The 24,178-nt window shown below is 35.8% G+C and overlaps 2 protein-coding genes across 2 annotated transcripts; one reads left to right on the forward strand and one right to left on the reverse strand.

Moving 5' to 3' along the window:
* Positions 1-697: 697 nt before the first annotated feature.
* Positions 698-2,632, forward strand: LOC104226643 (alpha carbonic anhydrase 7-like). Its single transcript, XM_070161935.1, has 5 exons — positions 698-1,011; positions 1,125-1,227; positions 1,653-1,814; positions 1,918-1,971; positions 2,454-2,632. Exons 1-5 carry the CDS (start codon positions 824-826, stop codon positions 2,535-2,537), a joined length of 591 nt encoding a protein of 196 aa, XP_070018036.1. The 5' UTR covers positions 698-823; the 3' UTR covers positions 2,538-2,632.
* A 1,264-nt stretch (positions 2,633-3,896) lies between these two features.
* On the reverse strand, positions 3,897-9,817 carry LOC104226644 (lysM domain receptor-like kinase 4). Its single transcript, XM_070161936.1, has 2 exons — positions 9,657-9,817; positions 3,897-5,673 (listed from the first exon to the last, which is right to left on the reverse strand). The coding sequence occupies exons 1-2, from the start codon at positions 9,815-9,817 to the stop codon at positions 3,897-3,899; spliced, it is 1,938 nt and encodes a 645-aa protein (XP_070018037.1).
* Positions 9,818-24,178: the final 14,361 nt, after the last annotated feature.

Genomic DNA, 24,178 nt, shown 5'->3' on the forward strand with positions numbered 1-24,178 from the left:
CTATGTTTTTTAACTAATAGAAAGAGACATATACGTTGGCTGAGTGGTTTTCCACGTGGGGAGATCTGGGATCGATTTCCCTCACCATCAGCCTCCTCAGTCAGAGCTTGTTGCACCGGGCTTCCCTAGTACAATTGCATCTTCTGCGTAGATTGCGAGCTATTGCACAATGAGCAGGTTATTCAGTATGTACCCGAAAGATAGCGGTAGCACGTTTCCCTAAGAATTTTCTGAAAAATAATTCTTTCACGGTTATATTTAAGTTTTCGCATGTTCATGTATTGTACTATTTGGTATGACGTAAGTTGTTTTAAAAAAAATATTTTCCCATATTATCAGGAAGTATTTCCGGTATTTGGTTAAGAAAGTATTTCCACAGGAAGCATGTATCATAGAAAGGGAGAAAATAAATTTTCTCGCTTATTTTTCTTACAAAAACTAAAATTTTAATTATATTACATGCTCTAACCAATATATTTAGATGCCATATTATCAATCTTTAATACTCAATTTTTTTTATTAAAATGGTATCAAAATTTTAATGCTTATTTTTTTGGTTACTGATGAACTAGGTCCTTTCTATCAACTGCTTAACCTACATGAAATTAATCAAATATACAATCATTTTTGTCTGTGGTTATTTACTATTTTACCTACTATCTGGAAATAAATCATCAACTTACTTTTTGAATTTAATCATTCTTCTTTCCTAGAATAAGTTTTACAAGAGTTTGTCAACTGAAATGTTACCTCCATAAATGTATTAATTCCTTGAATTAATCATGAGGGGCGTTATGGTTTATTAAATATGGAGACGTTCTGAATGATTTATATATTTTTCTTTTCGCTCTGCTTTATACATTTCTTATATGATAATTTGATGAATAATTGTTTACTAATGAAGTTAAGATGGGAAGGTGGAGCTGGACATATTAAGATAAATGGAACTCAATATCAACTCAATCAGGCTCATTGGCACTCACCTTCTGAACATACCATCAATGGAAGAAGGTTCTTATTATATAATATAAATTAATTACATATACTTTCCTTTTTATTTCCTTGTTTTTATTCTTGAATTTCCATATTTAGAAAGTGACTAAATTGTGTATGAATAATTGTAGGTTCGATTTGGAAGTTCATTTGGTCCATGAAAGCAATGATGGAAAGACTGCAGTGGTTGGAATTATGTACAAGATTGGAAGAGCTGATTTCTTCTTGTCTATGGTATTAATTACATACACTCACTAAACACAACTTAATTCCGAAAAAAACTAACTTCTATAGCGTAACATAATCTTTATATTATTAGGTCACGAGAAAATAATTATCAGTAATGTTCATTAAAAATGGTATTAGTAACTGAAAAATAAAGCATTTGCTACAATAGATTAAAATATAGACCAGATTATATAAGAAAAAATTATGATGGTCGATCTCTGATCTGGGGCGGAGGGAGGGTGTTATCTAAGGGTTCGGACGAACCTAGTAACTTTTTGCTTAGACGATATATTTGTACTAGAAAATTCATTAAATATGTATTAATACTTAATTGCGAACCCAGTAACTAACGAGCTATGAGTTCGATTGCAAATTCAAAATGCATAAACTTTAAATCCTGTTTCCGCCTCTATCTCTTGTTACAAATCGAGGATGATTTAAAGGCTCTAGCACATACAAAAGGTGTGGAAAGAAATATTGGAGTTATTGATCCAAAACAAGTGAAGTTAGGTAGCAGAAAATATTACAGATATATTGGCTCCTTGACTGTTCCTCCTTGCACTCAAGATGTTGTCTGGACTATTGTAAGAAAGGTAATTTAAAAACTCTAGCGTTCTATCTATGCTGTGATTATTCTTTTTGCCACTATCAATTTGAAGTTTAATATTCAATTTCGTTTGCTTTATATTTTCTCAGGTGAGGACTGTTACAAGAGAGCAAATGAAACTAATTCGCGAGGCTGTTCATGACGTAAGTTGCTACACTTCACCTTCAGTCCATATTATTTTGTAACATTTTAAGATTTTGGCTAACCCTTTAAGAAATATATTATTATCCTTAATCATAAAACTATTCGATTAAGAAGGATATCTTGGTGTACTAAGCTCCTGTATTTCTGCAAGAGACTGTTTTCACGGCTCGAACCGTAACCTCCTCGTCACATAGCAATAATAATTTTACTATTTATACTAAGGCTCCCCTTCATAAAAATATTCGACTAAATCACCCTTTATTCTCCTTTATACGTCACGATAATTAACACTCCACTAATAGGAGCGTAAGTTTAAATTTGAAAAAAAAATGTAAATACTTCTTATTTTCTGAAGCATCAAATATTTCAATCTTGTAAAAATGACTAATATTTGGTAAATTGTTGTTATCAATCATTCTTCATTTAGTTGTACCATGGGTGCTAATTCTCTATATTTGATCACATTTTTTTTCTTTTGCAGGAATCTGAAACTAATTCAAGACCAGTCCAAGCAACAAATAAACGATCGATCCGACTCTATCGGCCAAATGATCCTAAAGAATAATGAAAATGACTCTACAATCTCAGAAGTAATTTACCATATATCTAGTTATTGTCACAATGATTTTGTTTATATACAATAAAATTGAGTTCAGTATATGAGCTAAGAATGTCCTTATCCCGTAAACTACTATTATTTTCCATGTATTTTCAAAACATGGTCGGAATATTTTCCACAATATAGTGTATTTCTTTGTTCTATTTATTATTTATTAGATTGTAGCAAAATAAATTAATGGCGCTTGTTCTTTGTAAATATTATGCCTCTCGTTTTCAGTCTTTTTGACATATTTGTCTTTATTTCTCATTCTACTAACCACACAAAAGCAACAAATGTTGGAAAAGTTCATTAATTAGAGTAAGACAACAAATAATTAACAATTGGACAAGATTATGTCAAACAATTGGCAAAGCACAATAAAGATTCTATGAGTCATGCATATGTCCAACAGATATATATAGCCATTTGTTCCTTCCAAAACTGGATTAGAAAATTCCCTTGTCTTTATTGAAGCTCAACAAAGCATAATTTGCATTATTACAAAAATCAGATGATTTAACTTATATTACTGACAGTGCAAGGAATATAATTTTTACTATATCTTATCATATGCATAGAGGTCTATTTACTTTATTTTTTTGGCTATGATATTAGGGTTATTTAATTTAGAAATTTTGACCTTAATCTGAAAGTGAAAATGTTTGACAAGAATAATTCAACAAACACTATAAAGATCGATCAATGAATATATATTCAGTAATAGGACCTATTATTCCTATATGTTCCATTAGTAGCATTCCCTTGAAATGTTACGGAAGATTTTGCATGTGTTTCATCTTTCTTGATTAGAAATCATATTAGGAATAATGGAGGTCACTCCGCTGAAAGACGGCCGTAACTATAATTATCCTAAGGTAGCGAAATTATTTATCGGGTAAGTTTCGATCCACACGAAAGATATAACGATATGCGCACTGTCTCGGAGAGAGGTTCGGTGAAATAGACGACATGTCTTTGAAGATGCGAACTATCTTACTGTACCTTAGTGATGGAAAGGAAGTTGGATTCATAAAAATGAATACAAATTGAAAGCAAGAATTCATAGATCTAGTGAAAACTGTAGCTACAAAGAGACATTAATATTTGACTAGGGCAAGTACAATTAATTGGTGTTACTAACATTGCATATGGTGATGAATGGAATATATTTCTGAAATCATACAATTTTGGCAACAACAATAACATACTCATTGTATTTCTACATGTGGGGTCTGTGGAAGCTAGTACGTACGCAGATCTTACACCTACCTTGTGGAGGCCCTATCGATCCTTGCCTAAATGTAGACCCTCGGCTAAAGAAAATCATACCATTCTAGCAAGAACTTTAATTATATCATCCATAGATGGCCTATGAAGAGGATCATCTTCAATACAAGCTTTAGCTAAAACAACTAAACATAATGCTTCTGCTAAAGGGTAATCTTCCCTAAGGCATGGATCAATGAAAAATTTCAACTGTTCGAAGCATCCTCCTTCATTAGCTTCCCCTCTCAAAAATGTAATTGAATACCTCAAAAAATTCCCATCAACATCTTCTTTTCCCGATATCAGCTCGACTAATACTACCCCGAATGCAAAAATGTCCACTTTTTCAGACACTAAGCCATGTACTAGATGCTCGGGGGCAATCCAGCCCCCAAGACTTCCAATACTTCCAATTTTATTCGTCGTTCCAATGACAGCCTTCGCTCCAAAAACAGCAAGCTTTGCCCTCCAATTCGGAGTCAAGAAGATATTTTTGCTATTTATGTTCATGTGTGTATAAGGTGGAATAGTGCAAAAGTGCAAGTAATGTAACCCTCTGGCAATGTCAAAGGCAATTTGAGTTCTTTTATGCCAACTAAGAGAAGCTAAGGAGTTTGACAAACAATCCCTTAATGTTCCATTTGATGAATATTCAAACACAAGATAAGATCCTGAAATGTCATCCTCGCCATAACAAACACCTCGAAGGTTAACAATATTGACATGATTGATTCTTGAGTGTACATCAATTACTTGTTTTGTGTCCTCAAATCTTATTTTCTTGATCAATACTTCAGCATTATCAACACAACCCTTGTATACATTGTCACTTATCTTAGTTCCTTCACTAAAATTATCCGTCGCTCTTTTCAATTCATCTATGTTGTACTCCCCCAAAGAGTACTTTATTACTGCAAGTAAATCAGGTGATAAGCACGAATTCGTGGAACTTCTAGTAGTCGTTGGAGGGGAATTTCTTGGTGTTGAACCTGAAGTAACAGAGCTTTTATGTATCGAAGAACGATTTTTCTCTGCCTTGAATTTCCTTATGGCCCTTATATATAAACCACAAGCAACTAAAGTTGCAGCAAACAGGAAAAAACCAACAGCTGACACTGAAATGTAAAGTTTCTTTAGTTTCAGGTTTTTGGATGATTTTTCTATCATTTGTGTTGGTAAAAAACCAGGAGTAGGAGAATCAGAATCATGTATGCTGAAATTAATAGAGGGTTCTCCTCTCAAGGGAACTAAAATTGTTGTATTTGAAAATACAGTGGGATTAAAACTTAAATGGTTAGCACCCCATATATCTTCAATAGAAATATTGAATTTTTCACTTACTTTTCCTGTATCATCTCCTGAAATAAAAGGGTATGTGATAAGGTACTTTAATCCAACATCAAAAACTTTACCAGGACATGCACATTTCAAAGGCATTAGCAACTCTGTACCAGCTTTGATATCATAATTGACATCAGAAATATTGGTTTTCTTGGATATATTTTCCTCCAAAAGTGTAATGGATTTAACTAAACCTTCAAAAACTCCACAAGCAACGTCGTCGAATTTTGTGTTTGTAGGTGAATGGTAGCTAATATTAGCTTGAAAGGATTCACCTAAACAAGAACATTGAATTGGAACAATTACCTCTCTACCAATTTCAAGAATCTGTGACGACGAAGTGACATTGTTTAAGGTGAGTAGTACATCAGGAGAAAAACCAAACAAGTAAGAAACATCAGATATTGTTGTGAAATCTTGATTAGTTCTATAGATCAAGAATGTTTGACAAGAATCATTTAGAGAAGTACAAGTATATCTTGTACCTGGAGAACTGATATTAGAAAAACATGAGGTTGAATCATAGAATTGCTGGCCATAGCTTGAGCTAATGCAGATGCAAATTACTAGAAGCCATTGAAAATTCATGACATACAAATTAAAATTTAGATGGTAAGCATTCTGCTCAAGCATTGAAAATATGTCCAATGAGATTTAATGGCAGGCCAAGCAGTGAAGTATATGAAAGGAATGACCATTAATTTTTTATTCATTTCCTTTGCTTTTCTATATAGTAATAACAAATTGTGACTGAGTGGGTAATTTTTATATGAAAGGCAACATTAGCAGCCGGCCATTTTGTATCCAACTGTTATCTACGACTACTAGTAATTGGTAAGTAGACGAAAAAAAAAAAAGATGGAATATTTTCTGACGTTTGTGATGGAGCCTGGATATGTTTCTAGCTGATAAGAGTGACATAGCTCTTTCCTTATACAATAATCCGAGTCAATAATTCGGTATAACCTATACAATATTCAGTTTTCAGTATAAAACTTTGCATTATAAAGATAATTTATGTATAACTAATACATCATTCAGCTTTCAGTATTACACTCCATATAGCTTATGTGAAGTTGAAATACCAGAAACAGAGGCGGAGCTAGGATTTAAACCTTATGGATTCGGGATTATAATCATATGTAACAGCCCAATCCACTAGTAATATTGCCCGCTTTGAAAATAGGCTCGCGCGGCTTTAAAACACGTCAGTAGAGTCTAAAACATGTCTATTTATATACCCAGCATCTCTCCCGTATTTTATCGATTTGGAATTCGCCTAGGGTGTCATATACACCCCCTCATGGATTTACCCTACCACCGTTCAAGGTTGCATGCGGAGTGACTCAGATATCATATGTAACAGCCTAACTTACTAGTGATATTGTCCGCTTCGGGCCTAGGCCCGCACTACTTTAAAACGCGTCACTAGAGTCTAAGGCCTGTCTACTTATATAGCCAGCATCTCTCCCGTATTTTGTCGATGTGGGATTCTGATGGTAGGCTATAATTGCATATTTTAGTCGCTTATCGCACTCTAATTTACTGCACCTTTATTGTGTTTGATCTTTAATCGCAAGTGTTTTTCACTTATTGTGTGTTTTATGCCTTGTAGGAGTGATTCTGAGTAATGGAGATGTTGTGGTACTAATTCGAGCTATGTGGAGCTTTGAAGTCTGAGTAAAAGCCCAAGGAATGAAGTCGGGATCGTGTTCGGGGGTCGAGGATCAATTCTTAACGTCAAAATTCAAGGAAGAAGCAACTACTGAAGAAATGCACTAGTGTGGTGTATTGCGAGGCACTGTGCGACGCATTAATGCAAAGTTTTGTCAGAAATCTATAAAGTTAAGAGACTGTATTTTTTGTGGTGTGACAGGAAAAGGCATTAGTGAGACGCACCGGGCGACGCATGAAAAGCAATAAGTTTGCAAGTTTTCCTATTTCGGCTAGGAAAAGGAAATTTCGTCTTGGTCCGACCCTACTTGGTATAAATACATGGAAAAATATTATTTTCTGAACTTTGGAACTAATTCGAGCTATGTGGCACTTTGAAGTTTGAGTAAAAGCTCAAGGGTTGAAGCCGCGATCGTTTTCGGGGGTCGAGAATTAATTCTGGACGTCAAAATTCAAGGAAGAAGCAACTGCTGAAGAAATGCACTAGTGCGAGGCGCTGTGCGACGCATTATGCAAAGTTTTATCAGAAATCTCTAAAGTTCAGAGGCTGGGTTTTTTGTGTTCTGACATGAAAAGGCATTAGTGCGACGCATTGGGCAACGCATGAAAAGCAATAAGTTTGCAAGTTTTCCTATTTCAGCTAGGAAAAGGAGATTTTGTCTTGGTCCGACCCTACTTGGTATAAATACATGGAAAACGTTATTTTCTGAACTTTAGACACACTTTAGACCTAGAGACACACGAGGAACATCCCGGAGCAAGGATATCTCAGATTTCTTCATCGTTTCTTAGTATTTTTAATTATCCAACACTTATGAATTTGTTTGATACTATCAAGAGTGGCTAAAACCCATAGTTCTGGGGTTGTGATTTAGACATGAATATTGATATTTAATGTCGACTTAACCTTGATTATAATTCACCAATATATGGTTGTTTCTTCAATTCTGTGATTAATTGCTTAATTTTCTGTCCAACAGCTAGGTTCTATTTCCTATCTATGCTATGCTTGGGAAAGCCATGTTTAGATTAGAGAAGAATTAAAGAGAGCACGATCTTAACTCTGGGAGGGAGGCGGATTTGTGGTTAGGATAGGAATATACCTAGTCACCATGCTTAATTAAATATCTTAATCTTAATGCATTCTTAATAGATTGATTTCATAGGAATATAGGTGTTAATCTATTTTGAATAAGCGAGTAGTACTTCGAAAGAAGGCTATGAGAGCAATTGTTCGATTAATTAGCAACCATGAGTGAATTGTATGAAGGGGAGAGTTAACTAGAACATAATAGGATTGGTGAATCGATCACAACCCTGGAATATTTGTCTCTACTGAATACACAACAACTGTTTTGTTGCTTGATAATTTAGTTATTACTTAGAATTATAGTTTAGTATAATTAAACTCTTGAACTCAAATTGGCTCGACTGAATAACAATCTTGGTGAATTTAGTGGATACTTGATACAAGTCTCTGTGGGTTCGACACTCGACTTATCATTTTATTACTTGCACGACCACGTATACTTGCATGTGCATTTGGGAGCAACAAGTTTTTGGCACCATTGACAGGGACTTGAATATTGACTACTCTCTAGTTTTTGCTTTCATTGTTTATTTCGTCAAGTCTAACATTACTTGATTGTTACTCTGATCTCAGGAACTTTGATTGAATGCGCAGGGTCAGAAGTCAGGACAGACTTTAAGGATTTGATCCCGAACCTGAAGAACATTTCATAGGAGGTTGAGGGAAGTAAATGATACAAATAATCTTCATGCACTTGTTCAATTTCCTGTGAACATGGAAGAGGAGCAACGTATGGTTGTTCAGGAGATGGCTATGCCCAGCATTGCTAATGTTACCTCTAGCATTGTGAAGCCCAGAATCACTGGGCACTTTAAGCTAAAACAGAGCATGATCCAACTACCTCATGCGAATGGGCAGTTAATGGGTCTTCCACACGAGGATCCACAACAGATATCCTGAATTTCTTGGAGATTAGTGATACTTACATCACTAACGGAGTCACTCCAGACTATGTGAGGCTCACACTTTTCCCGTTCTCTCTATTGGACGAAGCAAAGTGATGGCCGAAGGTAGAACCAGCTAATTCTATTACATCATGGAATGACTTGGCAAGGTGTAAGCACGTGATTTTTGCCCTATATGAGAATTACTCCCAAAAAATTCAAAATAAAATGATTTTCCTTGGTGTGTAATTTTGAGAATTTTTGTGACATTTTTGGATAATAATTTGTATTTGTTTGTGCATGTTTATTTGTTAAATTAATAAATAAATACAAAAATATGTCGCATTTTGCATGTAGGATTTAATTCTACAATTGTTAGTAATTAAGTTTGTTTTACAAAAAATGAAAATTACAAAAATAGGCATCTTTTGCATTTTTAGCATTTAATGTCCAAATATACAATTTTATGCTTAATTATTACTTAATTATGCATTAATTGTTATTGGGAGTTAATTTGCTCTTTTATAAATTAATTTAGTTCTTAATAATAATTTAAGTATTTTAATAATTTAGTTTTAGAAAAATAAAAGAACAAAAGAGAGCAAAAAATAAAGAAAAATCGGATTGGGCCTCTTCTTCAAATTCAAACCACAAGCCCAAAAATTGCCCAACCTTCCCCATGACCCGGTCCATTTCAAACCGGGTCGAACTGGTCCATAACCCCAATACCCAACCCCTCTTCATTTTTCATTTTTTCCCAAAACAAAACAAAAACAAAACAAAAAAAAAGACTCAAAAAAAACCTAAACTAAAATATCCGCCCCCCACCCTTTCTTCTTCTTCTCCAAAATCTCAAAACCACCCAACTCCCATGTCTGCCCGTCACCCTTCCCCTCTAATGGCTGCCATAGCCAACCATGGCTGCTCACCTTCACACAAGCGCACAACCCCTCCATCGACCACCCTTCGCTAGTCGTCGAACAACCCATCGTCAACGAGCAACCACGAACAATCCCAGCTCGCCGATGCGACTCCTACTTCTTATACTTCACCATTGTTGCTTTTGCTACGTCCAGACCCAACTGCTTCTGCTTCATCTTCTCCGCCCTCACGACCACTGGATCAACACCACGACCACGTCGCACAGCCCTGCCATGGACGACCACAAGTTCGTCGACGTGAGCTGCTTCTGCGTGCAGTGTCGTCTCACAGCCCTGCCATGATTGTCGTCCCCAAACGACCAGCAGCAACCAGATGCTTCATCTTCTTCGTCATGCTACCTTAGCTCCGACCAACATCCATCGTTGCTCCTTCTTCTCCGGCAAGTCGATGCTACTGTGCCGCGCTGCTGCGTCTCCATTCGCGTTGCTGCTTCCTCGCCGCTGCTGCTGCCCATCCGCTGCTGCTGCGTCGTCTGCTTCTTCTGCTCCTTCTGCTGCGTCGTCCATGGCAGCTCGTACTGCTGCTGCGACGCAAGCTACAGCTCGTTGATTGTTGTTGTCTGTTACTTCTCCTTGTTTGTCCGTTCAAATGGTTTTGGTGCAATATTTGTTTCCGGGCAGATTTGTTTTCGTTCGAGTTCGTCGTTGGTCATTTACGGTTAGTAGGTTTAAGTTTTATTTCGTCCGTAATTTGTTTGATATTTTCATATTTGAAATTAGTAAAAGTTTGTTTCATTTTTCTTATTTATTTTTAGATAAAAATTGATTAGTTTAATTATAATGTTGTTAAGATTTAAGTTGAAGATTCAATTAAATATTTTTCAGTTTGTTTTATTAATTTAAAAGGATTTAATGTTAATATAAAAGAATGTTAGTTTAAATCGTTTGAATCCGTTGTTTGTTGTAGATTAAATTCGTGTTCATTTTGTTTAAAGTTCATCTTTAATTTAGTGATTTAATGAGAAGTTATGTTTTGGTTTTTAATTTTTTAATCATGTATCTTTGTTATAATTTTATTGGAGTTAATTAAAAAAGAGCAATTGATTATTTGAAGTTTAGTGATTTGAATATGTTTATTTGTTTTGTTTAAGCTTAATTCGAATTTGAATAAAACTTGCTTGTTATTGTTGTTGAAACTTTTCATTTATGTTCATACTTTGTTTGATTGTTCTTGAATCCGAAATTAGTATAAGTTTGATTTTCTTGTTTGTTGTTTATCATTTATGATTATTTCTTCAGTTTGCTTCATGATCTTGTTTAGTTTTAATATAGAAATTGTTGGTTGTAATGTTGTTAGATTTAATTTTAAGTTCAAATGATTATTGAATTTAGAAATCTGAATATACTTGTCTGTTGTTGTTGTTGTTGAATCTGAAAGTAGGTTTGTTTGTTGCTAAAAATATTGTTCAATCAAAATTTTAGTGTTTCTTTGTTGTTCATCATTTAGTTTGAATTTGTTGTTGAAAATTGTTTAGAAATTGGTCATATTTGTTGTATTTTGGTTGAAATTGATTAGATGAATTGGTTATAGCTGATGGGGGTGGTTTGGTAAATTGCAGTACGTTCAGGGGTAAAATGGTAATTGCAATAAGGTCGGAGGGGTAGTTAAGGAATTGTACATTTTGTAATTCTTTATGTTAAGCATGAGGGACAAAATGTAATGGGTATGAGTGATATAATTGTTTATGTTAGGCATGGGGGACAAAAGATAATAGGTTGGGGTTTGATATATTTATTTAATGTAGTGGGGGACAAAATATTAGGTAGTGGATTTAAAAGGGGATGAGTGGGAAGATAATGAGTTTGGTAGGAGAAAGTGGTTGATTTATTAATTGATTAAAGGGTTTTGGGATGAGATATAAATAAAAGAACTTGATCAGATTTTTGGGGGACACAGAAGAGGACGGACAGATAGAGAGAGAGAAAAAAAAGAGCTTAATATTTAAGAGAGAAAGAAAATTCCGAAAAATATTAAAACTTTCAAGAAAAAGAAAAGAAAAGAAAAAATACAAATAAAAAAGAGAGCTGGAAATTAGAAGAGAGAGTAGTACACACCTGACAAATATTCTGATATACGGGTTTAGAAATTAAGGGTTAAACATTAATTAGCCTTTCAAACATGAAAATTCCCTTGGTTTCTGTCCGTTGTTTGTTGTCGGTGTTTCTGGATTTTATTTTGATTTGCAAATCTGTTCCTGGGCTGTTGTTGCTGTGCTGTATTGTTATTACTGCTGTTGATTCTCATCTTTATTTTCTTTTGCTTCCAATATCAGGTACACGACTATAATACTAACTATTGCAAGCTAATAATGTGGAAGCATGAATAAATATGAAGAATGAAATTTTGAAGTTTTAATTTCACTTTTTTCTTTGTTCCTTTTGTTGATTGTATTTAAGCTATTTCATGTATTACTGAATAATAATTGGAATAAGAAAAAATAACATAAGTTAGTCTTTAATGAATCGGTTTGGCAAAACGGGTTAATTCACTAGTTATGAAGGTTTCAAGATTATCAACAGTAGGTTAATCATGAATAAGTAGCTAAATTTAGCTAAGGCATGAATTTAAATTAAATTTCGTAAATTAGGCATGATTTGAGTTCAAGCAAGATTAGAAGAACGTTTAAGTCTAATAAACTTTCTAATAAGCTTTAGTAATTATGGTTAAATCTAGTTTCAAATGGTTGTGAATAATTAATCACAATAATTTTTTTTATAACAATGCTGAGTTGTATTTGATTCTTTTGGATATTATTTGTCGAATTTTTATTTTATTTATAATTTTGAAATTTTGAGTAAAATTTCTTTTTCATCAATATTTGTATTAATCTAGCAATTAGCATGCCATGTTTTCTTAAAATAATAAAAAACGCTAGTAATTAATTAGGATTTTCTTTCTTTATTTTAGAGACTAATTTTAATAGAAAAATGTAGTCGCTTTAAGATTTGTCCATTTAAAATAAATGAGATGAGCCTCGCTTAATAAAATGTATAGATTGCGGGGCCCTCAATAAATGTACATTTAATTGCTTAGAATTCGGGAGGAGCCGTTTAGCAAATTTCTCGGCCCTACCCAAAATAATGATACGCTAGTCGCTTTAGGCGCGTATTTAATAATATTATCTTCTTAAACTCGGGTGCGTATTTCATGCAACCCAAATCCAAATCCTAAAACATTGAATAAAAATACGTTCCGGATCGCGGGTGCATTTTATGTGACGCAATCCAAAGACATGTTTTTAAACGATGTTCACATTCTTGTAAAAATAATAATAACAATTATGAAAGCGGTAAAAAGATAAAATTTGCACATAAGTTCATATTTGTATAAAATCAGATAATCAAGCCGAATATAACAGTTGAGCGACCGTGCTAGAACCACAGAACTCGGGAATGCCTAACACCTTCTCCCGGGTTAACAGAATTCCTTATCCGGATTTCTGGTACGCAGACTGTAATATGGAGTCATTCTTTTCCTCGATTCGGGATTAAAATTGGTGACTTGGGACACCCTAAATCTCCCAAGTGGCGACTCTAAAATAAACAAACAAATCCCGTTTCGATTGTCCTTTAATTGGAAAAAACTCCTTGTACCCTCGCGGGGGCGGAAAAAGGAGGTGTGACAGCTCTGGCGACTCTGCTGGGGACTTAAACCCAGAACCACTGGTTCAGGGTTAGAAATTCGAGCTTAGATAAATTGTTATATTTGGCTTTATCTGATTTTTACATGTTTGAGCCTAATGTGCTAAATGCTGCTTTTACCGCTTTGATATTATTTGACTGTATATATAAACTGTGTCGAACCCTTCTTTCTTCACCTCCGGGGATGTGCTTACTGGTTGAGACTCCCTATGTTGTTAGTGTCATACCTTGAAATAAGAAAGAGGCTCGGATAAGTTACTAGCCGGATGGCCTTTTGGTTCCCGAAAAGTTGCTCCCTCCTCGACTCGAGTTGTCCGCTCGGGTACACTGTCTAGAACACCAACCCAGGTTTTGAACATAGAATAACGTGACTTCATGCCGGATACCTAGTAGGAACGCTTATTTGCATCACGTTGCATTTGACTTAGGAGACTCAACACAGGGGTTGGGTCCGTCTAGGACTAGCAACCTGATATGAAAAGACCATCCTGATGCATCCTACTTGCTATGTACATATATTTGTTTCGAACCTGCATGTTGACCGGTTTCTGAATCTCGGGAATGTTGAAAAAAAAAGAGAAAAGAGAAAACAAAAAGAGAAATAATAGTTAAGGCGTTAATTGATTATTTTAGAAAATGAAAAAAAATAGGAAAAAAAAAGTCTTTTATTTTTGGAAAGTCGTTTGTTGAAAAAGAAAATGAAAAAGAGTCTCTATTTTAGTTTGGAAAAATAAGTTGTTTTATTTTTGTTGAAAATGGAAAAAAAGAGTCGTTATTTTGTCTTGTTTTCAAAAATAGAAAAGGAAAATGGTTTGTCTTGCAATGAAAAATGAAAATCAAAAAGAGACTTGTTTTAAAATGGTTCGGTTAATTTGCCCGAACTACGCGGGTTTGATTCTCACCGGATGTGAGATACGTAGGCAACCCTCATCGAGTCCAACCCCCTTTTGCTAAAATAGCCAAAAACAAATAAATAAATAATAATAAAAAAAACATGTCAAAATTTTAATTCTGTCATAAAGAAGTCGGGTGACGCTGTTTTGTCAAAACATAGCCGAATGTTCCCGAAAGGGACGCTGGAATGCTGACTTTACATAAACAACCACCTTTGGTCATTTTTTAAGATTTGATCCAGTTGACCCACACAACCTTAAAAATCTTCGTCCCCGAGACGTTGACGGGCCGTGTTTGCAATATTGAGTTTTTTAATTTGAAAAAACGATAAAAAGAGTCATAAATAAGTCAGGTGATGTTGTTTTGTCAAAACATGGCTGAATGTTCCCGAAAGGAACGCCGGAAGGCTGACTTTGCATAAACAGCCACCTTTTGGGTCATGTTTAGGATTTTTGGTCCAGTTGACCCACACAGCCTTAAAAATCTGTCCCCGAGGCGCTGAAGGGCCGTGTTTGCAACACCAGGTTTTATTGTAATTTGAAAAAAAAAAATAAAGAGTCAGTGGTCGGGTGAATACCGTTTGGATTTTTAGTCAAAAATAAGCCGAGCCAGCTTCGGCCGCGTCTTGAACCGTTCTTGCCGAAACAGCCTTAGAGTATCTTTCAGTTGTCGAAAGGCTATTTTCGTAAAAGAATGGACAAGTTTGTAAAGTGTCATAAAATAATCCTCCCCGGCCTCAAAATTCATGTGAAATTTGGAAGGGGCCACGTTTGCAAAAAATAACCGTTCGGTTGCATTTGTCAAACGGATAAAGGAAGCCGGCCATTTGTTTTTGGAGTTTGTAAATCTTTTAATTACAATATGTGGGTTGTTTGATTTTCGAGTTTGTAGGTCATCTTCAAACCTTTGAAACCCAGTTTGTTTTAATATGAAAATTGAAAATTCCAAAAAAAAAAATGTTTTATTATTGTTTATCTTTTATTTGTCCGAACTACGCAAGTTCTGATTCATGCGGGGTCATGATACGTAGGCAATCTCCATAAGATTCGACCACAACAACAAAAAAATGAAAAAAGCGAAAAAAAAGAAGACAGAAAAATGAAAAAAAAGAAGGAAAAACGATGTTGTCAATAATGAGGACCGACTGAATCCATTCTAACCTGTTCTCTTTTGAATCACAAAGAAAGATAAGGTGGTTTGTTTGTGGTAAGCCGGAAATACAAGACCCAGAAGCACACTTTGCGGGGATCAGGCCTGATAACAGAAGCACTCGAATCGTATTGGGACTTGTTGACTAAGGTTGATGATATTGAAGTTGGCAATGGTCTGGGCGATACTGATACGAAACTCAGTGGCTGAGATGCCAGTTTTGATAAAGTGGGAGGACGCTCCGTTCCTTGGTTAGCAAGAGAGAAGCTTTTGGTGGTTTATTTTGTTGTCATTTCTGTTGTCCGGATTATTCTTAGGGTTGTAATCCGGATATTATCTTGCGTCAAACATTCTTATCTTTCAATTTTGTCATAGTAGTTTGTTTAAGTTTTGTACAGTTTGTTTTAGGATTTTATTCTGGTTTGTTTTGTTTGTCTTGTTATTCAAACCATTCCACTGGTAGTCTAAAGCAAATCCGGTCTTTTATTATTTCCAGTCATCTTTTTGTTTGATCCTTTTATCATTTTGTTCAGCGTCGATTCTAGTAACATGACATGTGCCCACAATTGGGCCTAATCTTAAAAGTTAATCATAAAACCCCGAAAAATAAGGATGGTTTGAGAATATTCGGAGCTCGAGTCATGTGGAACTAGGGCAAGTTAAACACAAAGAAAACCGTTAAAAGCAAGATTCGCCAAATTAGCATGAGGGTCGTTCATGATAATGAGAGTGTCGCCCAACGGTGCTTTAGAAATGACAAACGAAAGCAAATGTTGAATATAATTGTCAAAGTTCAGCACCATCGGAAGATACTATAAATCTATGTTCAATTATGTTGTTTGCATTTGGCATGTTTTGAAGACTGGAATGACGAAGGCATTTTGTTCTGCTACCTAAACATTTTATCCTTCGTTACCCCTTTTGAGCCTTGTTTATTTTCTTCTTTCATACCTCTCTTTCGGAATCAGTAGCAAAGAGTAGAAACACAAACATAAAAAGATAAGAAAAAAAAAACACAAAAAAACGAAAAAAGAGAAAAGAAAAGAAAAATGATAACAAAAAACAAAAGAAAGTCAGAAGAAAACAGAGGAATTGGGAACTACGTTCGACCTGATTCCTCAAAGAGGATACGTAGGCGCCTCACGGCTCGGTCATGGTGTAATAAAAATTAAAATAATAATAATAAATAAATAATCCAAATATATATATATATAAATAAATAATCCCCAAGCAAGAAACTGGGGCAAGGGTTGCGCTTGTGGTGAGCAAATATGGTTCCGAAGGTTGTAATTTTGAACCTCAAATTGATTTGTTTTTGAGCCTTTGATACCCTTTCTTTCTAGCCCTATCCAAAAAACCCACATTACGGTCCAAAGAAAGACCTTCTGATCAGTCTTCAAAAGATGCCAAGTCAGACAAATGAGAGTCTTACTGGTGAACATAACACTCTGTTCCACAATAGAAAGGACTCTAATCTCCAGCAGAGAGAGTCATACCGGCAGCACTGCAAATCCCCAGTTGGAAAGTGATACAAATGAGAGAGTTTTATTGGTGAAAATCTTTACGGACACCATAAGGCTATGCGAGCTGAGAAAAAACCAAAATGAGAGAGGCTTGATAGTGAAAACCCTTCGGACACTATGAGTCGAATAAGATTGAGAATCAGATGGGGAATTGTCAAGGGAAGGTCTTGAAAGACGATTGACGGCGGAGGATAGGCCACATATGCATGTCATGACCATTAGAGTCGGTATCTGCGTTTGATAGGTTTTTATTTATAGTTTCTTTTGTTAAAGAGTCATCTTTTTCCTTTATCTTTTATTCCGTTCCTTTTTATCTTTCTCCTTTCATGGAAAAATACCCCAGTAGAGTCTGTTTGGTCAGAACAAGTGAGAATTGACTTCAAAATATGCCATCAGTTTTACAATTATGCAAGATGAGATCTGGCTAGTACATCCAAGTGGTATAGTCAGCAAGGAACAAGTGCGAGGCCAGTGTCAAGGAAGATATCCCCAGCAAAAGGGAATTGACAAAAGGATTGACGAATGTCAAGAGGGATATCCTTGCCAAAACCAAAGGTTATAAACCTCAAGGCCAAGGCCCGTGAACAAAGCAAGGAGAGCAGTGAGCATGATTTGGGAAATTCATACTAGACTAAAAGGTCGGGGAAATGCCAGTTTCCGAGCTATGCCACAAAAGAAGAGGGATATCCCCAAGCAGAAAGGGATTATCCCCAGCAAATAATATCATCCCCAACAAGTTGTGGAACGCAGAGCAAGGAAGGAGAAAGGGAAAGCCAACCCCAGCAGGAGTATCACAACCAACCACCGCGTTTTAAACTAACAAATTTTGTTTGATTTGAAACAGGTAAAGGAAATGGCATTGATGACAGAAATGCATGCCATAAGGGAGACTGTCAAACTGGGGCAGAAAATTTTCCTTTCATTTAGAAAATTTTCTGTAAGTCAGGTACCCAGTCGAGGAAGAATAAAGATAACACCAGTCTTAAGGGAAGTGGTCTTTGAACCAGTGTTGCCCCCAACATAATAAGTTTCAATGGAGGAAGTTGTTCCCGAGCAGACAGAACAAAGGGATGACACTTGTGCTCAGAAAAGCAAAAGGCCAGTATCATCCCAAAAGCCTTCCGAAGAGTGAATCACTAGTTCTGAAGGAGTCAGAATCCCCCAGCAGTGTTATCCTCGACAGCGTTATCCCCAGCCGATAACATTTTATCCCCCAACAGGTAAGTAAATAATTCACCAACAGTGTTATCCCCAGCAGTTTCGAGGAGTCCAACACAAGTTTGGTGAAAATCGGTATCCTCAGCGGTTCCTTTCGGGGAAAGGCAAAACGAGTCTTAAGGGAGGTAGTCTTCGAAGGAAGAAGTTATGCAAAAACAAAAGAAAAAAAAAGAAGAAAAAAAAACAAAAAAGAAAAAAAACAAAAGAAAAAGAAAAAAAGAAAAAAAAGAAAAAAAAAAGGAATTGCAAAGGTAAGTTTCTCAAACCTTTGATCATTACATTTTCCTCCTAGGATAAAAGTCCTAGTCTGATGAAATTTTCTACTGAGATATCAAATCTTAGTCCGATGAATCTTTCTCCAAAGCTCGAAAGGAGCTTGATTTATTTTTAAAAAAAATATTAGAGCTGAAATCAGGAGCCCGCCTGGAGAATGGAGGCGTTAAAATTTAAGAAATTGTTGAAATTAGGAGCCCGCCTGAAGAGAGGAAAGGCGTTTATTTTTCAAAGTTGTTGTTGAAATCAGGAGCCCGCCTGTAGAACGGAGGTTGTTAAATTTTAAGTTGAAGAAGTCAGGAGCCCGCCTGAAGAGAGGAAAGACGTTTTATTTTTAAAAATTTTTGAAATCTCGCCAGCCTAAAGAAAGGAATGGCATTTTATTTTCAAAATTGTTGTTGAAGTCAGGAGCCCGCCTGAAGAGAGGAAATGCATTTTATTTTTTTAAAAGTTGTTAAAATCTCGCCAGCCTAAAGAAAGGAATGACATTTTATTTTCAAAGTTGTTGTTGAAGTCAGGAGCCCGCCTGAAGAGAGGAAAGACGTTTTATTTTTAAAAGTTGTTGAAATCTCGCCAGCCTAAAGAAAGGAATGACATTTTATTTTCAAAGTTGTTGTTGAAGTCAGGAGCCCGCCTAAAGAGAGGAATGCCATTTTATTTTCAAAGTTGTTGATGAAGTCAGGAGCCCGCCTGAAGAGAGGAATGGCGAATTTATTTTCGAAGTTATTGGTTGAAGTTAGGCGCCCACCTGGATAACAAGGGAATACATTTCTGTTTTTCATTTCGTGTTCTAGGCTGCCCACCAGTATAATGCGGGCATACATTTCAGTTTTTCATTTCTAGGTCGCCCACCAGTATAATGCGGGTATACATTTCTGTTTTTCATTTCATTTCTAGGTCGCCCACCAGTATAATGCGGGTATGCATTTCTGTTTTCATTTCATGTCCTAGGCTCCCACCAGTATAATGTGAGAATACATTTCTGTTTTTTTATTTCATGTCCTAGGTCGCCCACCAGTATAATGCGGGTATACATTTCTGTTTTTCATTTCATGTCCTAGGTCGCCCACCAGTATAATGCGGGTATGCATTTCTGTTTTTCATTTCATTTCTAGGTCTCCCACCAGTATAATGCGGGCATACATTTTAGTTTTTCATTTCTAGGTCACCCACCAGTATAATGCGGGTATGCATTTCTGTTTTCATTTCATTTCTAGGTCGCCCACCAGTATAATGCGGGTATACATTTCTGTTTTTCATTTCATGTCCTAGGCGCCCACCAGTATAATGCGGGAATACATTTCTGTCTTTTCATTTCATGTCCTCGGTCGCCCACCAGTATAATGCGGGCATACCTTTCAGTTTTTCATTTCATGTCCTAGGCGCCCACCAGTATAATGCGGGAATACATTTCTGTCTTTTCATTTCATGTCCTCGGTCGCCCACCAGTATAATGCGGGCATACCTTTCAGTTTTTCATTTCATGTCCTAGGCGCCCACCAGTATAATGCGGGAATACATTTCTGTCTTTTCATTTCATGTCCTCGGTCGCCCACCAGTATAATGCGGGCATACCTTTCAGTTTTTCATTTCATGTCCTAGGCGCCCACCAGTATAATGCGGGAATACATTTCTGTCTTTTCATTTCATGTCCTCGGTCGCCCACCAGTATAATGCGGGCATACCTTTCAGTTTTTCATTTCATGTCCTAGGCGCCCACCAGTATAATGCGGGAATACATTTCTGTCTTTTCATTTCATGTCCTCGGTCGCCCACCAGTATAATGCGGGCATACCTTTCAGTTTTTCATTTCATGTCCTAGGCGCCCACCAGTATAATGCGGGAATACATTTCTGTCTTTTCATTTCATGTCCTCGGTCGCCCACCAGTATAATGCGGGCATACCTTTCAGTTTTTCATTTCATGTCCTAGGCGCCCACCAGTATAATGCGGGAATACATTTCTGGGCCAGAAGTCTCGGAAGAAAAGCACCGGAAGAAACGCAAGCAGACAAGAAAGCAAGGCAACAAGAACAAATTGCAGTCTAGCCTAGCTTCTTGTTTTCTTTTAAGCACGGTGTAACAAGGAGATTGGTAAGCAGTGGTAATAGCATGCAACAGCAGTAACATTGCAGTCCCACGGTAGTCCCAGCTACCAAAACTTTCCAAACTACATTGACCTAATTCCTGTTTAGCCCAGGATATGTAGGAAACCTCTGCAGCAAAGGTTCGGTCAAATCTTTTTCAAAAAATGCTTCACACGGAGTACTCGGATGGCAAAAATCGCTCACTTTATCTTTGCACGAAAACCCTTCGTGTCTTCGGGCAAAAAGGGGCAGCTGTAAGCACGTGATTTTTGACCTATATGAGAATTACTCCCAAAAAATTCAAAATAAAATGATTTTCCTTGGTGTGCAATTTTGAGAATTTTTGTGACATTTTTGGATAATTATTTGTATTTGTCTGTACATGTTTATTTGTTAAATTAATAAAAAAATACAAAAATATGTCGCATTTTGCATGTAGGATTTAATTCTACAATTGTTAGTAATTAAGTTTGTTTTACAAAAAATGAAAATTATAAAAATAGGCATCTTTTGCATTTTTAGCATTTAATGTCCAAATATACAATTTTATGCTTAATTATTACTTAATTATGCATTAATTGTTATTGGGAGTTAATTTGCGCTTTTATAACTTAATTTAGTTCTTAATAATAATTTAAGTATTTTAATAATTTAGTTTTAGAAAAATAAAAGAACAAAAGAGAGCAAAAAATAAAGAAAAATCGGATTGGGCCTCTTCTTCAAATTCAAACCACAAACCCAAAAATTGCCCAACCTTCCCCATGACCCGGTCCATTTCAAACCGGGTCGAACTGGTCCATAACCCCAATACCCAACCCCTCTTCATTTTTCATTTTTTCCCAAAACAAAACAAAAACAAAACAAAAAAAAAGACTCAAAAAAAACCTAAACTAAAATATCCGCCCCCCACCCTTTCTTCTTCTTCTCCAAAATCTCAAAACCACCCAACTCCCATGTCTGCCCGTCACCCTTCCCCTCTAATGGCTGCCATAGCCAACCATGGCTGCTCACCTTCACACAAGCGCACAACCCCTCCATCGACCACCCTTCGCTAGTCGTCGAACAACCCATCGTCAACGAGCAACCACGAACAATCCCAGCTCGCCGCTGCAACTCCTACTTCTTATACTTCACCATTGTTGCTTCTGCTGCGTCCAGACCCAACTACTTCTGCTTCATCTTCTCCGCCCTCACGACCACTGGATCAACACCACGACCACGTCGCACAGCCCTGCCATGGACGACCACAAGTTCGTCGACGTGAGCTGCTTCTGCGCGCAGTGTCGTCTCACAGCCCTGCCATGCTCGTCGTCTCCAAACGACCAGCAACAACCAACTGCTTCATCTTCTTCGTCATGCTGCCTTAGCTCCGACCAACATCCATCGTTGCTCCTTCTTCTCCGGCAAGTCGATGCTACTGTGCCGCGCTGCTGCGTCTCCATTCGCGCTGCTGCTTCCTCGCCGCTGCTGCTACCCGTCTGTTGCTGCTGCGTCCTCTGCTTCTTCTGCTCCTTCTGCTGCGTCGTCCATGGCAGATCGTACTGCTGCTGCGATGCAAGCTCCATCTCATTGATTGCTGCTGTCCGTTACTTCTCCTTGTTTGTCCGTTCAAATGGTTTTGGTGCGATATTTGTTTCCGGGCAGATTTGTTTTCGTTCGAGTTCGTCGTTGGTCATTTACGGGTAGTTGGTTTAAGTTTTATTTCGTCCGTAATTTGTTTGATATTTTCAGATTTGAAATTAGTATAAGTTTGTTTCATTTTTCTTATATATGTTTAGATAAAAATTGATTAGTTTAATTATAATGTTGTTAAGATTTAAGTTGAAGATTCAATTAAATATTTTTCAGTTTGTTTTATTAATTTAAAAGGATTTAATGTTAATATAAAAGAATGTTAGTTTAAATCGCTTTGAATCCGTTGTTTGTTGTAGATTAAATTCGTGTTCATTTTGTTTAAAGTTCATCTTTAATTTAGTGATTTAATGAGAAGTTATGTTTTGATTTTTAATTTTTTAATCATGTATCTTTGTTATAATTTTATTGGAGTTAATTAAAAAAGAGCAATTGATTATTTGAAGTTTAGTGATTTGAATATGTTTATTTGTTTTATTTAAGCTTAATTCGAATTTGAATAAAACTTGCTTGTTATTGTTGTTGAAGCTTTTCATTTATGTTCATACTTTGTTTGATTGTTCTTGAATCCGAAATTAGTATAAGTTTGATTTTCTTGTTTGTTGTTTATCATTTATGATTATTTCTTCTGTTTGCTTCATGATCTTGTTTAGTTTTAATATAGAAATTATTGGTTGTAATGTTGTTAGATTTAATTTTAAGTTCAAATGATTATTGAATTTAGAAATCTGAATATACTTGTTTGTTGTTGTTGTTGTTGAATCTGAAAGTAGGTTTGTTTGTTGCTAAAAATATTGTTCAATCAAAATTTTAGTTGTTCTTTCTTGTTCATTATTTAGTTTGAATTTGTTGTTGAAAATTGTTTAGAAATTGGTCATATTTGCTGTATTTTGGTTGAAATTAATTGGATGAATTGGTTATAGCTGATGGGGGTAGTTTGGTAAATTGCAGTACGTTCAGGGGTAAAATGGTAATTGCAATAAGGTCGGAGGGGTAGTTTAGGATTTATACATTTTGTAATTCTTTATGTTAAGCATGGGGGACAAAATGTAATGGAGTGTGGGTGATATAATTGTTTATGTTAGGCATGGGGGACAAGAGGTAATGGGTTGGGGTTTGATATATTTATTTAATGTAGTGGGGGACAAAACATTAGGTAGTGGATTTAAAAGGGGATGAGTGGGAAAATAATGGGTTTGGTAGGAGAAAGTGGTTTATTTATTAATTGATTAAAGGGTTTTGGGATGTGATATAAATAAAAGAACATGATCAGATTTTTGGGGGACACAGAAGAGGACGGACAGATAGAGAGAGAGAGAAAAAAAAAGAGCTGAATATTTAAGAGAGAAAGAAAATTCCGAAAAATATTAAAACTTTCAAGAAAAAGAAAAGAAAAGAAAAAATACAAATAAAAAAGGGAGCTGGAAATTAGAAGAGAGTGTCGTACACACCTCACAAATATTCTGATATACGGGTTTAGAAATTAAGGGTTAAACATTAATTAGCCTTTCAAACCTGAAAATTCCCTTAGTTTCTGTCCGTTGTTTGTTGTCGGTGTTTCTGGATTTTATTTTGATTTTCAAATCTGTTCCTGGGTTGTTGTTGTTGTGCTGTATTGTTATTACTGCTGCTGATTCTCATCTTCATTTTCTTTTGCTTCCAATATTAGGTACACGACTGTAATACTAGCTATTGCAAGCTAATAATGTTGAAGCATGAATACATATGAAGAATGAAATTTTGAAGTTTTAATTTCGCTTTTTTCTTTGTTCCTTCTGTTGATTGTATTTAAGTTATTTCATGTATTACTGAATAATAATTGGAATAAGAAAAAATAACATAAGTTAGTCTTTAATGAATCGGTTTGGCTAAACGGGTTAATTCACTAGTTATGAAGGTTTCAAGATTATCAACAGTAGGTTAATCATGAATAAGTAGCTAAATTTAGCTAAGGCATGAATTTAAATTAAATTTCGTAAATTAGGCATGATT

This window comes from Nicotiana sylvestris, chromosome 11, assembly GCF_000393655.2.
Source record: "Nicotiana sylvestris chromosome 11, ASM39365v2, whole genome shotgun sequence".
Classification (NCBI taxonomy): Eukaryota; Viridiplantae; Streptophyta; class Magnoliopsida; order Solanales; family Solanaceae; genus Nicotiana; species Nicotiana sylvestris.

Bases quoted from the DNA above. Each gene is read 5' to 3' on its own strand.
- LOC104226643 (XM_070161935.1), top strand. From the start codon at position 824: ATGATTTATATATTTTTCTTTTCGCTCTGCTTTATACATTTCTTATAT. The intron at 1,012-1,124 runs GTTCTTATTATA...GAATAATTGTAG, and splicing joins CATACCATCAATGGAAGAAG to GTTCGATTTGGAAGTTCATT. The intron at 1,815-1,917 runs GTAATTTAAAAA...ATATTTTCTCAG, and splicing joins TCTGGACTATTGTAAGAAAG to GTGAGGACTGTTACAAGAGA.
- LOC104226644 (XM_070161936.1), bottom strand. From the start codon at position 9,817: ATGGGTTGTTCGACGACTAGCGAAGGGTGGTCGATGGAGGGGTTGTGC. The intron at 5,674-9,656 runs GTGGGGGGCGGA...TTCTAATATCAG, and splicing joins TTGGAGAAGAAGAAGAAAGG to TTCTCCAGGTACAAGATATA.